We start from the raw sequence: 17,226 nt of genomic DNA, 5'->3' as shown, positions 1-17,226 counted from the left end.
GGTTTCCCTAGCCGGCTAGGTGAGAGTAAAGGGCAAGTAGGCTTAGAGGAAAGGGAGGGGCCTGTGCAAGGCATTCTGGGAGCGCGTGGTAGTCGTGATACTCGGGCCTGTCGTTTCCTCGCCTCACGTCTTCGCCTTCTAACGTTTGTGCCGGAACCGAAGGGGAAAAAAAAGCCTGCAATTAGTTGGTGAGGAGAGGCGGCTAACGGGAGAGAGGAGGCCAGGGCTCCGCAGAGGGTTAGGAGCTGGACGGGACGTTGCGGAAGAGCTCAGCGGGGCTTAGCGGAGGGCGGGAAGCCAGGGCCTATCCAAGCATCATCTCGCTAGCCCTTGAAACAGTTATTAATTTACGCCTAGTCTACACATTCTGTGCCTTGCCAGGTCACTGATTTTCGAAGCTTACAGGCCGTCATTTCCTGCTAATTACCCCCTTCTGGATCAACATTTTCAACGTGCCTTTCATCCCTGCCTCCACTCCCATTCTTGATCCTATCCTGCTTTCCACGCTGCTGCAGAAGTGTCAGCAAGTTGCTCTGCTATACGTTCGATCCGCTTTGTAGATGTTACTAATTTTTTTTGAGCCTTTGGCTATCGTCCTGCAGTTTCCGTACTGTTATCAGCACGAAACCTACACTCCTATCATGAAAGTCATGGTTCCTCACCGAGAGAGACTGTGTTTAGCATCCTTACAGTCTTCTCATGACAATAGGTCGTGTGCTCCGGTCTTGAGCCCTTTCCCGTCTCATAATTTTAAAAGCCCTGTGCATAGTCTTTGTCTTTTAACGAGACATGTCGAGTTTTTATCCTATTTCCCTGCGTGGTGAGCATTTCCTGTTTGTAGCACGTAGCCTTGACAGTTACGATCTGCTTTTTGGTGGGGAGGCAAGAAGTGGAATTGAAAAGCACAAGCTCTTTTCCTAGATTCCTCTGGGTTTAAGTCTCTATCAGGTGCTCTAGCCTTTATCCAAATACGGTTGCTGAGTACTTGGAATATGACCGGTGTGACTGAGGGAGTTTAATATCATTTACATTTTGTTTAACTACATGTAAACAGTGATTTGTTTACACACCAGGTCCATATCGTATGTGTGTTTTAATGACTAAACAGGGCCATATGTCTGGGATGAGAAAGGAGGTATTCCTTGTTCCCAATAGCTTTCTTTGTCCAGCTTACCTACCATACCTTACCTACGTGAGGCGCTAATTTGCCATGGTGGTTCCTTCCAGCCAAGAGCCAGACTCCTTCCACAGAAAATGCAGCTCTGACATAATTTACAAAACCTGTGGAATGCCAGTCCTTAAGCTCTGAAAGATAACCATTGTCTCTCTTTCACTGTAGCAGAGGAAGAGGCCAGCCAAGATGTCTATTGGGGTGCCGATTAAAGTCTTACACGAAGCCGAAGGCCACATAGTGACTTGTGAGACCAACACCGGGGAAGTCTACCGAGGGAAGCTCATTGAAGCTGAGGACAACATGAACTGTCAGGTACCCTGCTCTGCACCTGGGGCTGGGAAGGACCTGGGGCTTCTCTCCTGGGGGATAAAAGGGTCTTATCTTAGTGAAGTACTCTCCCTGAACAATTACTAACTGAGTATTTACTACCTGTCAGGCACTCTTACAGGCTCTGAGATTGTCAGTAAAGACTTAGCCTTAAGGCAGAAAAGTCATCTGACAGCCTGTGTGTATCCCAGCACTTGGGAGGCTGACGTAGATTCTCGAGTCCGAGACCAGTATGGACTTTATAGCAAGACCACACTGCTTTTGGTGGGGGGGAGGGGGTCAAAACTGAATTGAAAGCACAACCTCTGGGGCTGGTGAGGTGGCTCAGCGGTTAAGACTGCTCTTCCAGAGGTCCTGAGTTCAAATCCCCGCAACCACATGGTGGGTCACAACCATCCATAATGGGATCTGATTCTTCTGGACCCATTCTTCTGTCTGAAGACAGCTACAGTGTACTTACATAAAATAAATAAATAAATCTTTGGGTCGGAGAGAGAAGGAAAAAAAAAAAAGAAAGCACAACCTCTTTTCCTAGATTTCTCTGGGGTTAGGTCTATATGTACTATCAGGTAGCCTTTAGCCAAAGACAGTTGCTGAGTACTTGTCTGTAAAACAACCAGTTATGTTTAACTTGTTCTGCTTCGTTCCTTAGAGTCAGTCAGGTTTAGAACCAGTGTCTGCTTCCCAGAACAGTTTGTAATTTGCAGAACCTTCTACTCGAATTTTGTATGTGTTTACTTTTGTCTTGGAGAAAATTTCATCTGATAAAACTACCAAAGTTTTGGCATGGGGTTTTAGGTGAACTTTGGAATCAGAGAATTCCAAATTGAGTTGGGCCATAATTATAGGACCTTGGGTATCCTGGTCATTCGTTCTCCCCTCTATAAAATCAGGATGGAGTTGTTTTGAATCCTTTGCTGTAACTGCCAACCCAGAATTAAATACACAGGAGACTTTTTGGGGATATGGCCTGGAGGGTGCCAGTGACGGAGCGGGATTACAGAAGTGATTGGTTACTTTCCTTGTTGCTGTGATCAAAGTCCTGCCCAAAGCAACCCAAGGAAGGAGGAGTTTATTTTGACTCACAGTATGATGAACTGTATCATGTGATGCAGAAGAAATGGTGGTGGCAAGAGCATGAGGAGGCTGGCTACTAATCACCCTGAGTCTGCCCGATCTAGACAATCTCGCAGAAATGCCTGTCCCTTCCTTCAGTAATTCCAAATGCATCATGTCGATAATATTAATCATCGAGGCAGGCGAGTCTTCGGTCCAGGGAAAGGAAGGCAGATTGAGCAAAAGGAGCCTCAATCTGCAACATGATGCTGAGGAAGTTTCACCCAAGTAAGAAGAGTAGCTGGAGGCAGAAATGGCTTGGCTCAGTCCCTGGCATGGTGGTGCAACACCTTTAATCCCAGCACTTGGGAAACAGGCAGGACAACCAGGGCTACATAGACAGATTGTCTCAAAACAAAACCAGGCATGGTAGTGCACTCAGATCTGTGAGTTCAAGGTCAGCCTGCCCTACAAAGCAAATTCCAGGACAGCCAAGGCTTCAAGGAGTGTGTGTGTGTGTGTGTGTGTGTGTGTGTGTGTGTGTGTGTGTGTGTGTGTGTGAGAGAGAGAGAGAGAGAGAGAGAGAGAGAGAGAGAGAGAGAGAGCACCACCAGCCTGGAGGGCAAGTCAGTAAGCACATTCCTCTGTAGTTTGTTCAGTTCCTGCCAGCTTGACCCCTGCTTTGGCCTCCCTCCGTGACGGCTGTGATCACCATGTGCATGCCAAGTAGACTCTTTGCCCTTTGCTCCCCACCTTACTTTTGGCTGGGATGTTTATTAGAGCAGTGGGAAGCAAACTGAAACAAGATTTAGCTTAGAGTTGGGTGCTGTGTGCATGCATGCCCTCCTTCCCCTCTGCTGGGAATGGAGCCAGTACCTCAGGCGAGATCTCTCTGCAGATCCCAAGCTGGGCTTTAACACTCGATCCTCCTGCCTCAGTGTCAGTTCTGTCATTTCAGGCAGGGGCTAGCTTACCCAGGTGAGGGGCCTTCTAAAGTCCTGTACTACTTGGTTTCCTTCCAAAGGAAGGTCCTGAGAGGTGCAGCTGAGTGCTGTCAGGCCTGACTGTAATGGTTGCCTTTGTGACGTGCCGCTCATGGGTCCAGCCCTCTCAGTTAGGATGTCTGTCTATTTTAGGGCATTTAGGTTTTTAGTAGAATGAATGATTTCAGACACTGGCTATTAATATGTTTGTTATGCTGCTTTATATAAAATACTTGCTGATTTTAAGGGCCTCAAACAGACCAGATGTCATGTTTAGTAAGAATTTATTTGGCATACACATCCTAAACTGAATTTACCTGACTAGATGATTATGGTCTTCCCAGAAGTGCAGCCCACATGATCTTGGTCACCAGGTTGCAATTTGGAAAGTAGTATGTCTTACGTGTGAGTGATAAACTAGCGGGTGAGTGCTCATTTTGATTTTCTTGTAGAATCTGAACACTTGTATCTCCCTGGGACTGATGGTTCCTGCAGGTTCCCCTGCTGTCTCCTTGCTTGCCCCTAGTCTTTTAGAAATGAGGATATCTTCCAAATACCTCCCCTGTCTTTCCTGCATAACATTTTCGTATAAACTTGGGGCAGTGCCAGGCATGGTAGTACACATAATCCTAGCATTTGGGAAAACTGAGGCATAAGAATCATCAGCACAAATTCAAGGCAAGCATGGACTTTGTGATACCTTGTCTCCAAAAAAAGGACCAAGAGACAGAATATTAACACATCACAAAGATTTGGGAATATGAGAGGATTCCATTATAACCACTTCTTTCCTATGAATATTGACACATAGACTTCTTTACCTGTGTTGTGTATATTTTAATTAGAGATGGCTTAGAAACATGTAGAGGGATGTTTTTGCAGTGCTAGGAGTAGAATCCAGCCATCACTCTCCACTCTACAGCTCTGCCCACAGTAGCTTCACAGGAGGAAATGGGCCGTGGTGCCACTGAGCTGTGCTTGCCTAAAAACCTGTGCATCTAATAAAGAAAGGTGCATTCAGGTGTGAAGCCAGACAGAAGGAAGTCAATTTGAGATGCATGAGATACAGATTTCTCTGGCATTCAGAAATAGAAGATCTTATTAAGTGAGTTCCCAGAAATGGAACTTAGTGGGTCAGACACATTTGGGCATCTAGATTTGGACAGGAACATTGAGATATTTGATCTCCTGCATACACCCCCACTACTTAAGGTGAGCTTGTGACATTAGTTAGCTGGGTGATGGTCCATATTCCAGGTAGATGGAAGTGATCAGAAGTCCTTGTGGTTTTCCATATCTTAGCTAATTTTTGTAGCTGATGTAAAAGGCCCCAGTCTCTTTCCCATCTTGAGAATGGATGACTTAGAATTAGAGGCTCCTCAAATGGAGCCGTCTTTGATTTTAGCTCTGTCTAGTAACCATAGCCTGAAGCATTTGTCTTAATAGATATCAGAGAAAAAACTAAGGTTTTCTTCAAAATCAGAAGAAAAGATGTAACTACAGGCTTTTCCACCCTCGCCCATGTTCCTGAAATAACAACTCTGAGACTGAATTATTTATGAGTAATTGCCTAAGCCAAAAGCTTTGGCTTGTTCCTGCTAGCTCAGTTATGTAGTTTTTTCTATTCTAAGTGTCTTGCCTTATAGGTAGCTAACTCTCCTCGGGTTCATGCAACCTTCTTCATCAGCTTTGGCTTTTGGGGCGAATCTCTTTTGCACCTGACCTTACCTGACCTGAATACACACACACACACACACACACACACACACACAATTCCCACCTATTTCCAGCCTCAGTTCATTGGCCAATCTACTTTCTATTGACAGGTGGTGCTTTCATACAGTACACATGAGAGTCTCTCTAGGAAAGATTTCTTAGGAAATCTTAAGTTAGATATTTAATAAATATTTAAAGCCAGAACAAGTTGGGAGTATAGCTTAGTGATACTGCTTGCTTAGCACACCTACAACCCTCGAGTCAGTTTATAGCACCACACACACAAGGTTTTAAACGATGTTTTAAAGTTAGGTTGGTGAGATGGCTCAGTGGGTAAAGGCACTTATCAACAAGCTTGCCATTCAGTCCCCTGAGCCCACGTTGCTAAGGGAGAAAATTGATTCTGACTACCACATTCTTACCTATGACATGCGTGCATGTGTCCACACAGAGACATAGAAGTCATTTTTAAAAAGAGAAAATAAAAACTTTTAAAAGCTTTACGAGGACATTTTGAGCCTCTTGAGTTTTGGCCCTCTGAAAGAGCTTGAAGAACTGCTGAGCCATCTCTCCAACCTGACCTTTGGTAGTTTCCTAGGCAGGGGGCACGGGGGCGAGGGTACTTTTGGTTTTTCTCATCTCTCAAACCCAAAGCTGTTATTAAAGGCATTGACTTCTATCTCTATCTCCCAGAGGTATTGTGATCACATGTATGTAACATCTTGACCAGCTTAATTTTTACCGTATGATTTATTCTAGACCATATCCCAAGATGCTAATACCAAGGATATTGCATAATCCTTTAGGTTACTATATTATCTATATGGGTTTTACACATCAGTTTGTCCTTATTGGTAATTTTATGTGCAGATTATTACTTAGAGATCATACTAATAATCCAACTTTGAAAACACAAGTTGATAGTGCTGTTGAAGGGGTCTTAGCTGGGCTGCCAGTTAGTGTGTTCTTCCTGGAAATGACCTAGTCAGTTTTCAGATGCCAGCTCAATTAGCACCACAGTAATGGTGCCTCTGGTTCAGAATGATAGACAATTATGTTGTCCTGTAACCTTTTCAGTGATGTTTTTAATAAGGAATAAGGAAAACTCTGAGGTCCAGTATTTCTAATTCACAATGTAGCAGACTTTGAATTTCTGACTCACACCATCTCTATTTCCCAGATACAGGATTGCAGGCATGTGCTAAACATGCCTGTTTTGTTTGGTTTCTCATTGTTTATAGAATATTTTATTGGTTTCTATAATCAAATATACATAGATAAGATGTTATATGGTGAATACAGTGTGTTACCCTTATACAAATGGAGAAAGATTATGTTTAACATTTCTAGACCCATGTGGCTGTTAATTTCTATCTAGTACCAACTCAACAGGTTAAAGTAGGATACGTTTCCAAAGTTGACAGAGCAGCTAAGGTTCTAAAAATCAAATTTTACTCATGTTTATTTAAAAACAAATATCAGCAAGTGCTACAGCAACAGCTTTTCCGAGTCCTGTAGTTACCTGTGTTTGTGGCTGGCTTTATGTGGTATACAGACTCAAACTCAGGGCTTCCCTCGTGCTTGGCAAGTTCTCCACCAGCCTGTGTAACTCAGGAAGCTGAGGTGGGAGTTCAAGGCCACCCTAGGCATCATAAAGAGATGCTTTGTAGTTTTAAAAGCAATAACTTCTTAAAAAGAAAGTGATGAGCATGTGTGCAGTAAATCTAATTAAGGAGAGAGGAACAGACAAGTGTATTTTGCCGTACCTGAGAGATAAAGTTCTCAATGATTTGTGTGGGAGGGTGTGTCAGAGTCAGTGGTTCTACAGAAACTAAAATGATACTTTGGGGACCACGAGGGTGCTGTTTGGCCTATCTGCTTGGCTGTTACCAACCGCTCTGTAGATAAATGATCTGCATGAAATTGAGTGTTACCTTACAAAAATACTAGCCTACAAGAAACTTATCAGGATTGGGTGACTTAGAAAAAGCAAAACACTGTGGTAATTAACACCAGCAAAGTTTGAGATTTCTCAATGCAATGCTATTTTTAAGACAAGAGTTTCACTGTGCAGCCCTGTCCTGCCTGAAACTCGGGGTCATCCTGCCTCAGCTTCCCAGTCACTGGGACTGTAAACAAAGGGCACCTTGCCTGTCTGTGTGATTAGATTTCTGTAGATAAGCTAAGCTCTTTAGCTTGGGGGAAACTTGGAGTTCAGGCTATATGAACTCTATATGAACTGTTTTCAAATGAGTTAGGTTCTTTACGCTGCTTTGCACTATTAACATTTGTGTGTGTTTCTTAAGAACTAAGATAGGTCAGATCATTTGATAGTGGCGTAACATCATTGGCTCTGTGTGTGTGTGTGTGTGTAAAATTATCCTCAAGTGTGTATACAGTTTTAGCATGATGAGAATCCTGGCCATACAGAAAAGCCACTTCTGATGCTCAGCGTCTCCTGCTCCTCACAGCAGGGACCCCTTCTGACCCTGCCAAGAAATCAGTTGTGCGGTGCCGACCAGTTGGGTGTGCCCTCGAGTAGCTCAGCTCCGATGCTTCAGAGAGAAAGTGTCAGGTATCTCTGGTTGAGGGCTCAGCTCTCAAAACTGTCCCCTTTTATACACCAATGAAAGTCCCAGTTTATTTTAACCTGGGCTCTGTCTGAGCAGGCATAAATTTGTGCCCTTACAGTCCCATCCTTATGTTTGATCAACCTTTGTTTAACCAGCTCACCAGATTCAGGGAAGTACACTTGCAGGTATTCATAGAAACTGGGACTAAGAATGCAGATGTGTCAGGCAGGGCCTGGAGACTGGGTTTCCATGCTTCCTCATGACACCATCCTCCAGGGACTTCCACATGTTCAGCTGTCTGGAACTTCTCTAAAGCATGTTTTATGGAAACTTAATTGAGTAGACAGGACTGAAAAATATATAATCATATAAAAAAGTGATTTGAAAAGAAAACAGCATTACAATCTCATGCTAACAGGCTAGGCAGGCAGGGCTTCTGTTTCCCTTAGCACTAGGAATGGACCCAGGGCCTCACACATGGTAGAGAAGTCCCTGCCCCTGATCCCAGCGCAGGCATTACTTGTTCTGAAATGAAGGTCATGGGAATTTACTTACAGACAACTCCAGAACAGAAAGACAGATCAGAATTTGTTTCTCTGACCAACCAAGGGAAGGAAAATTCTAGCTGTTGTGGACCATCTTAAAAAGGCATACACCTTTAATTCTAGCACTCAAAAGGGAGAGGCAGGTCTACACAGAGAAACTGGCCTCAAAACCAAAAAGAATTATGAGGTCATAACCAAGGACAAAACCATCTTGTACACTCCAGCATTACTTCACAATCCTGCATGGTGCTTTTCTCCACCTTGGCCTGTAGATGCCATTTCAGTTGAATGTCTAGTCTGTGTGGCTCTGTATGGCTGGCTATTTAAGGAAACCTTAAACTGTGTTCCTGCTTGACTTTCGGTAAAACCTAAGTGCTTGGGGCTGGAGAGATGGCTCAGGAGTGAAGAGCACTGGCTGCTTTTCCAGAGGACCAGTGTTGGGTCCCTAGCACTCAGGTGGCCTTAACCCCACTGTCTCCAGCTTCTGCATCTCACACACACACTACACTTACATAAAATAAATCTTTAAGTATATTAAATGTAATTAAGATAAACACAGTGCATAAGAACTGATGCCTTTGGCTTTATGATGCAAACACCAGGCCTTCCCTGAGACTGTGCTACCATTTGTCCCATAGCAGGATAGGGATGCATTAGAACTGTAACAGTTGGGTACTGGAATATTTGTCAAGTGACATTGAGAACCAACCCATCATAGACATTGATAGAAGCACCTAGTTTAAATCCTGTTGGATCGGCCAGGCGGTGGTGGCGCATGCCTGTAATCCCAGCACACTGGGATGCAGAGACAGGCAGATTTCTGAGTTCGAGGCCAGCCTGGTCTACAGAGTGAGTTCCAGGACAGCCAGGGCTATACAGAGAAACCCTGTCTGGGGGGGGGGGGGGGGAGGGGGGAATCCTGTTGTATCTATATGATAGCATTGTGGCTATTTCAAGGCTGAGTGGGGAGGGAAATGAGGCTTAGTAATTATACATCTCAAAAATAGACGTCATAAATCAGATTAGACATTACTGGGTTTGTTATCTTAAGTAATTGAGACACCATTTAGACATGCTTTGCCTTGTTTTTTGGTTTTTCGAGACAGGGTTTCTCTGTGTAGCCCTGGCTGTTCTGGAACTCACTCTGTAGACCAGACTGGCCTGGAACTCAGAAATCCGTCTGCCTCTGCCTCTGCCTCTGCCAGTGCTGGGATTAAAGGCATGCACCACATTGCCCGGCTTGTTTTTTTTTTTTGTTTAACAACTCAAGGAAAGTGGTCTGTTTCACTTGAAGGTAGGGAGTAGTACAGGTCAGAGAGACCTGGGTTTGAACAAAACACATGAAAGCAGTGTGACTTTATGCAGGAGGACAAGGCGAGTTAAGGTACGGGCCTTTGGGAACAGATCTGCCTCTGACGGCTTGTGTCTCCTGTAGGGTTTCATGGTCTAAAATCAGCCATTTGGGGCAGAACCTACTGTCTGTATTCGTGCTCAGGAGACACTGGCTGTTATATTGTGTTTCCTCTAGTAGGGAACCATGACTCAGAAATTCTGAAGATGTTCTCAGGGGTACAACTGGAAGGTTGCAAACTTCAGTGTCTTCTACAGAGTCACAAATACTCCTGGAATTGAGGGGGTTGGGTGGAATCTAGGCTTTTTTAGTTGGGTAAGCAACTACTTATTTGTGGTAGCAGAGGTTCTGGTACTTGTCCTGGGGACTGTGGCAAGAACTTAGAAACTGAGATTTTAAGGGAATGGCAATAGGAAACCTGCAACTGGTTGGTGGGAAACTGGGGCCTTTTTTGTCCTTGAATATAGAGCAGGAACGGTGGTTTGTAATCCTAGAAACCATTCCTGTTGATCAGTTACAGTGGGGACAGCCTGAGAGCTTTGATGGATTTTTGGGTTTGGTTTTCACATGGGTGTTCAACCAGAAACCATCTGGCCCTTCAGAAGGAGCAGAGGAGGGGAAGCAGCAGCAGAGGAGCTGGCCCCTCGAGACAGGGCCCTGAAGATGCTCTTTACGCAGATCAATCTAGTCTTAGAAAGAGAGCTGTTGCCAGGCAGTGGTGGCGCACGCCTGTAATCCCAGCACTCTGGAAGGCAGAGGCAGGTGGATCTCTGAGTTTGAGGCCAGCCTGGTCTACAGATTGAGTTCCAGGACAGCCAGGGCTACACAGAGAAACCCTGTCTCGAAAAACCAAAACCAAATCCAAAAAAAAAAAAAAAGTAAGAAAGAGAGCTGTTGTCTCTCGTCTGTGCTTCCTAGTTTTTATACTCACATAAAATTATGTATGTGTATAGAGAATGAAAGTAGACGTTGAGTTGTTGGAGAATAAGAGGCTGTCCGTGGGGAGAAGAGGCAAGAAAAGAAAGAGGGGACACAGGTAGGGAAATATGTCCAATGTACTGTAACAGTATACATGATTACAAGTTTATAAGAAAGAACTCTGGGAGCTGCACATCTTTGCAGCGTGGTTCACCCACTCTAGATAAAGCCTAGTCCTTTCGGCCCACAGGAAGGCAATTAAGCAATTGTGGTAAAAGTGGCATGTAGTGAATTTGGTGCTGGCAGGTTTATGTCACTTTCCTGTTCCCTGTAGGCCTACTGACTGGACAATTCCTCCTTCTCTTCATCCTACGCTTATTCATGTTGGCACATTTGTCCTACCAAAATACTGCCTTAGCCCTGGTAGGCATTTCTCTGTCCTCAAACTTGAGTGGCCTGCCCACTCTCTGAGTGTCCTCAGGACTGTCCAGATGTGCTGCTTTAGTCCACCTGTGCTGGAAGCTCCTGCTCAGGTCTTCCTCTCCTTGTGCAGACTAGGAGCAGGCGCTACCATGTCACTTCTCAGTCCTAGTCTAGTCGCCCGCCGTGTATGCCAAGTTGGAACTATGTCTCCTGCCTGTGTATGGCCCTGAAGATGCCTTTCAGCTGGAGTGGCAGCAGGTCCATGAGGCTGCACGTTAGACATGGAGTAAGAAAGGCTTTATCACTCTCAGCCTGGCCCAGGTGGATGCAAGCTGGGGCTCTGCATCTGAGCGTGGCAGTGGTCTGACGTGGGTTTTGTTTGACCATAATTTGTAAAAATGGGAGAACTCATACTTCCATCTGCCATTTCTGTTAAGTGTGCGGTCCTGATGTATACAGAAAGCGGCAGCCATTGCTAGCGCGTTCACCTGTATTGTCTGCTTTTTTTCTTTATGCTGGTGTCAGGCTTCTGTATTTCTAAACTTACTCCAGTTAAGTTCTCTGGCTTTGTGTGCTCCAATGCTTTGACCTTGCAAATAAACTAGTGATTCCCTTCTAGATGTCCAACATCACAGTCACATACAGAGATGGCCGAGTGGCACAGCTGGAACAGGTATACATACGTGGCAGCAAGATCCGGTTTCTAATTTTGCCTGACATGCTGAAAAATGCTCCCATGTTAAAGAGTATGAAAAATAAAAACCAAGGCTCGGGGGCCGGCCGAGGAAAAGCTGCTATCCTGAAGGCCCAAGGTAGGTCCCTTCGGCTGGCTTTACAACACTGCTTACTTTGTTGCTTTTAGGGAAGGGCCCTGTTGTTGCATGGGGACGGGTGAATCTGACTGCCCTGTTCTCCACGCTCGCTGTTATACCCTGTCCTGATCTGTTCCCAGGCTTGAGAAACCCTTGGTGATGGGGCCTTTCCCTGTTACCATTCTTGTCTTACTCGATCCTATCACAGAGTTTACTGTAAAGTCCTGAATCTCTAGCTAGGTGTGATGGATGGCTCACACATATAATCCCAGCACTTAAAGAGGCTGAAGCAGAAAGAATGCAGTGAGTTGGAGACCAGCCTGAACTACATATTCATAGCAAGACTTGGAGGGGCAAGCGGAGAGAACCCTAAGTCCTATAGTCTATAGTGAAGGTCTCTCCTTTTCAGAAATTCTATCCAGGAAGACTGGGCAACTTGTTCTGGTCTAGTGAGGATATGGATTAATGCCTGAAAATGTTTGTTAGCATTCACAGAACTATGTGTGACACCCATAAAACATATATACACACGAGAGATCTTTTTTCCTATTCACCCAAGACAAAGGGGGGGAGGTATCAAGCAAAGAGACAGTAGCACTCAAGTCTGTCTTGATAAGCCAGTGAGCTTTGAGGGTTGCTCAGGAGCCTGGTGGCTCTTGTGGCTTCACTGGAGCCCGTCAGTCAACCATCCACTTTCTCTGTACTTATCACCTCCCAAGACTGCAGCCGGGAGGTGCAGGAGAGAGTCAGGAGAGTGGGCAGCTGGCGTCTGAGGTGAGGGTCTGCTCTAGCTTACCATGGCTGCCGTGATCTCGTGGTGTAAACAGCTGTGACAGGTCTGGAGTAATGTTCTGCATCAGCAGTACAGAGACAAGTGCTGTCTTCTAATACCTCCACGTGTTCCAGATAGATTTGAGCTTCAAGTGCCCGGGCTGGCCTTGACTTACTGTGTACCTGACAGCGCTCCTGCCTCCACCTCCCAAGGGCTGTGCCTACCCACCTGGTTTGAGGATGAACACAGGGTCTCAGCAGGCAGGCACTCTACTGAGCTGCATCCCAGCCCTCTCATTAGCGCCATCTTGTTTATTTTTGTTTACTCTCTAAAACTGAATTAGCTTATTTGAGGGGTAGGAGCAGATGTGGAGATCAGAGGACAACTTGTCAGCCCTCTCCACCATGGGGTGTCTGGGGATTGAACATGGGTTGGCAGGATTGGCAACAAGCTCCTTTACTTGCTGAACCATCTTGCCACCCCTGTTTCACACTTTATTTTCTTTCTTTTTTTTTTTTTTTTAAATTTAAGATTTTATTTATATTATTTATATGAGTACACTGTCACTTTCTTCAGACACACCAGAAGAGGGCATCGGATGTAATTACAAATGGTTGTGAGCCATCATGTGGTTGCTGGGAATTGAACTCAGGACCTCTGGAAGAGCAGTCAGTGCTCTTAAACACTGAGCCATCTCTCCAGCCCCCTCACATTTTCTTAAACTTGACAGTAAATCCCTCCTCAGACACATACCAGCAGTTATAACCACACTGTCCCCCAGAGACTTCTTAGCTGCTCTTGAAGGCAGCCCAATTATGGCTTGCATTTGAGTCCTGAAAAGTTCTGCCACATTGTTAGGCACAAAGCATAGTCCTGTGCAGTGGCATTGGTGCTGGAAGAAAGATCTGATGGTGTGAAAGGCCCTGGGTCCTCCACCAGTATCCTCAGCTGCATATGTTAGCGTTTTATATGGGGAGGAGGGTCTGTGCTTAAGGATAAAATAGTTTGGGGAGGAGGGTTGGTTTGTTTTAAGACTTCTATAAAAAGCTGATAAAATCTTGGACCAGTGATGGCTTGGTATTGAAGGTGGTTGTCACACAAGCCTGACAGTTGACCTCTGACCTCTACATGCATACAATGCACACAAATAAATAAAATGCTAAAAAGAGAAAGTGTTCCCCTTGCCTCGGAGAGGGCTGCTCTTGCTGTCATAGTGAGGTTAGCTGTCCGTCCTTCTCCAGTCACATTGCCGTGCACTTCAGGCCCACGGACTGCAGCCCTGAGTCACTTGTGCCTTTCCCAACTCCTGGCCCCTGTCAGTCTCTGAAAGAACAGAAAAGAATGAGACTCGGTTGTCAGTCCTCAGAGTGTCCTATAGTGCTTCTAGCCTCCTATGTCCATTGGGTCGTGGAGTGGAAGTCTTGTGCATCCTCATGGGTAGTGATATTTTGTTTTTGTTATTAAGCATTTCTTTCATGCAGAAAAAACTTAAAGAATAATACCCCAGAATAGTACTCAGAATTAACAGATGCTAGCACTTAAATGTCTGTTTCAGAGTTCAAAACTGAATTGAGAACCAGGGTGGTATAGTTGAGTAGTTAATGAGCTTATCACACAGTGTGGGTAGCTGAGTTGAGTCTACATGTGGTAGTACCTTCCTGTAATCCTAACACTGACAAGACCAAGATGGGTTCCTCAGCTTCCTAGCCAGCCAGTCTAGTCTACTTGGCAAGGTCCAGGCCAGTGACCCTCCTTGTCTAAAGAAACAAAGTAGTGATGGTACATAAGGAACTGCATTTGAGGTTATCTTATGCCCTATATATGTTCACACACACATGCCCCTTCCTCTTACCCACACAAACTGAATTGACACATCTGTAATGATGTATCTGTAATAGCGCTGAGAATTTGTCATTTCTGTGGTATTCAGACTGCTGTGCTGTCAGCACTACCTCCCGCCCTGACACCAGGTACCAGTGCCAACTTCCACTCTGCCCCCTCCTACCACATGACAAGTAGTGATTCGGGGACTGTTGGTCCAAGTGGCTTTTGGGTCCCTCCAGAGGTGCCCAGGCCTCAGTAGTGCTTGCTGTGAGCACTCTGACCTTGCTAACTCTCTCCTTCTGTGTTTCAGTGGCTGCAAGAGGAAGAGGGCGTGGAATGGGGCGCGGAAACATCTTCCAGAAGCGAAGATAATATTCTCCACTGAAGAGACCTTTGTCCTTTCTTCTCTTAGGTTATTGGAGGGGTTGGGGGCGGGGGTTACATGTGCATATGTGCTAGATTTTCTTTTGATATTTCTCTTTGTGTCAGAGAAACTGTTAAGCTAAATAAAATGTGGTTGTTTTATGGTTTGTATGAGGCTTTTGTTTTGTTTGTTTTTAAAGAATAAGAACTGTGTGTTAATTTTGTAGTTTGCTTTGGCAGCTGGTTAGAATCTGACATCTTTGGACATGTGCTGGGGAGATGCCAGTACTTCTCAAATAGCAGTTAGTGATAAAGAGTTCAGGCACTTCTCAGGGCAGTTTCTAGTTCGGCGAAGAAAAGCCTAACTCAGAGAAGAACCCCGTGTCACCTTTGACACGTGCACTCAGTGTGGTGCTTTCCCAGTTAACCATTGTTGAACCACAGCTCTGCTCTGACCTCAGCAGGCAGCCTGACCTGTGAGGATAACTCATACAGTAATCCTAGTGTCTCAGCATTTGACAGCTCCTGAGGGAGCCCTGACCGTGACTGCTCAGCTGGCTCCACACAGTGTTGTCAGCACGTCCACATTAATGAAAACACTAATTTTTTTAAGGTTTATTATGTATGCATCACTCTGCCTCCATACACGCTTGCACACCAGAAGAGGGCACCATTATCGATGGTTATAAAGCATCATGTGGTTGCTGAGAACTGAACTCTGGAAGAGCAGACGGTGCTCTTAACCTCTGAGCCATCTCTCACTCCAACCCCTAGCACACTAACTATTATCGAAGGGAGGATAAGATGTACAAGGTGAGTGTTGGACTTAGACACAAAATGGGGAAAGCGCCTGAATCATTCCACGCTTAGGAAGAAAGTTCACTCTGGGATGCGCTGCAGCAGAACAAGGAGGGGCCAGTTACACACTGAGTGCTCGTAGCCACCAAGGCATGATTGCCTTGGCCTAGTGGACTCCGTGGGTTTTGTTGATAGCTTCGGTTGCACTCCTTTACAACAGCTGTAACCAACCACATTACAGAGCTTTTCCTTTCCATTCAGTTTCACGTTAACTTCAATGGGTTGATTTATTCCTCTGTTGACTCTGCCAAGTTAGCATGTGTGGTCTCAGGGTTGGGTACAAGCATAGGCCTGCAGCATGAGCCCTCAAACTCCACCCAGTAGGCCACGATGAGCATAGTCACAAGCTGTTTCTGTGGTGAAATGTTAATACCCTTACCCTACAGCAGCAGTGTGGGATAGCCTCAGCCATGGCTGGGGCGGGGCTGGCAGCTGACACAGATTCTCTTTACATAGGCCTACTTGCTCTGTAAACCAAGTAGCCTGAGACTCCGTGCACGTGCACGTGCATGGGCTTCATGAGTGCCATGACTATGCCCAGCTAAAAGCCAAAGCTTGAATTCACCCCAGCCCCTCGCCTCTAGAACACCATGCAGAAGGGACAGAGTGTCTCTTCATTTCTAACAGGATCCCTAGTGTGTGCTGGAAACCATTTCTTTCAGGCTAGGCATAGTGGTACAGACTGTAACCTCAGCACTCAGAAATGAGTGGGTCTCTAAGCTCAGGGCTCACTACTTAATGAGTTTCAGGCCAGTTTGGGTAAGACACCTTTCCTCAAGTGTGTGTGTGTAAATATATTTATATATTAATATGTATGTTTAGTTATATAAATATATTAATATGTAAATATATATATATCTAAAGTTACACATACTGTGGGATTTTTTTTTTAATTCATTTAGTTATTGCTGAGGGTGCCTGCCAGCACACATGACACACACATAAAAGTCAGAAGACAACTTTGAGGAGTCGGCTCTCCTATCTTAGGAATCAAACTTGTCAGGGTTTACAGCAATTCTGCCCTTCCTACCACCGTCCATCCCCACTCGCCCCACCCATCTATACCCCCCACTCCCCCCCATCTACTCCCCCCACCCATCTACACCCCCCACTCCCCCACCCCCGCCGCCATCTTTCAACTCATTACTTACTCTTTTCAAATGTGTCTGCTTAGCCCCTGCTGTCCCAGTTCCATGCACTGTCTTGGACCCCTTCTGGCTATTGTTTGTGTTCCCCGTCACCTGTCCTCCTGATGGAATTCTGCCACTGCCATCTGTATTTGCTGTTAGATTATGGCTGGTTAAATTATTACTAGCGAGTCATGCAGGAGACTGCTGAAGAACGTTCCCCAGGAGTAAGTCCGTGTGTGCGGGCATCTGCTCGTACTTGCCCTTTATCTTGGCTTTAGTTCCAGTATATCCCCAGCTCTAAGACCTAGAGTCAGCTGCTATCAGTTCTTTCATCTGTCCATTCTGAACTGGTTTACCTTGCTGCTGTCATCCCAAGTTCTTGTCATCGCCTTCCTCAGCTT

General features: G+C 45.4%; 1 protein-coding gene across 1 annotated transcript; it reads left to right on the top strand.

Moving 5' to 3' along the window:
- Positions 1-60: 60 nt before the first annotated feature.
- Positions 61-15,008, top strand: Snrpd3 (small nuclear ribonucleoprotein D3 polypeptide). Its single transcript, XM_052162986.1, has 4 exons — positions 61-188; positions 1,340-1,486; positions 11,686-11,878; positions 14,785-15,008. Exons 2-4 carry the CDS (start codon positions 1,361-1,363, stop codon positions 14,844-14,846), a joined length of 381 nt encoding a protein of 126 aa, XP_052018946.1. The 5' UTR covers positions 61-188; positions 1,340-1,360; the 3' UTR covers positions 14,847-15,008.
- Positions 15,009-17,226: the final 2,218 nt, after the last annotated feature.

Source organism: Apodemus sylvaticus, chromosome 19 (assembly GCF_947179515.1).
Source record: "Apodemus sylvaticus chromosome 19, mApoSyl1.1, whole genome shotgun sequence".
Classification (NCBI taxonomy): Eukaryota; Metazoa; Chordata; class Mammalia; order Rodentia; family Muridae; genus Apodemus; species Apodemus sylvaticus.
This window is presented reverse-complemented; position numbering and strand designations above follow the sequence as displayed.

What these genes read in the sequence shown, in the direction of transcription:
- Snrpd3 (XM_052162986.1), top strand. Translation starts at nt 1,361, where the DNA reads ATGTCTATTGGGGTGCCGATTAAAGTCTTACACGAAGCCGAAGGCCAC. An exon ending in AGGACAACATGAACTGTCAG is followed by an intron (nt 1,487 to 11,685) that starts GTACCCTGCTCT and finishes ATTCCCTTCTAG; the next exon opens with ATGTCCAACATCACAGTCAC. An exon ending in TGCTATCCTGAAGGCCCAAG is followed by an intron (nt 11,879 to 14,784) that starts GTAGGTCCCTTC and finishes TCTGTGTTTCAG; the next exon opens with TGGCTGCAAGAGGAAGAGGG.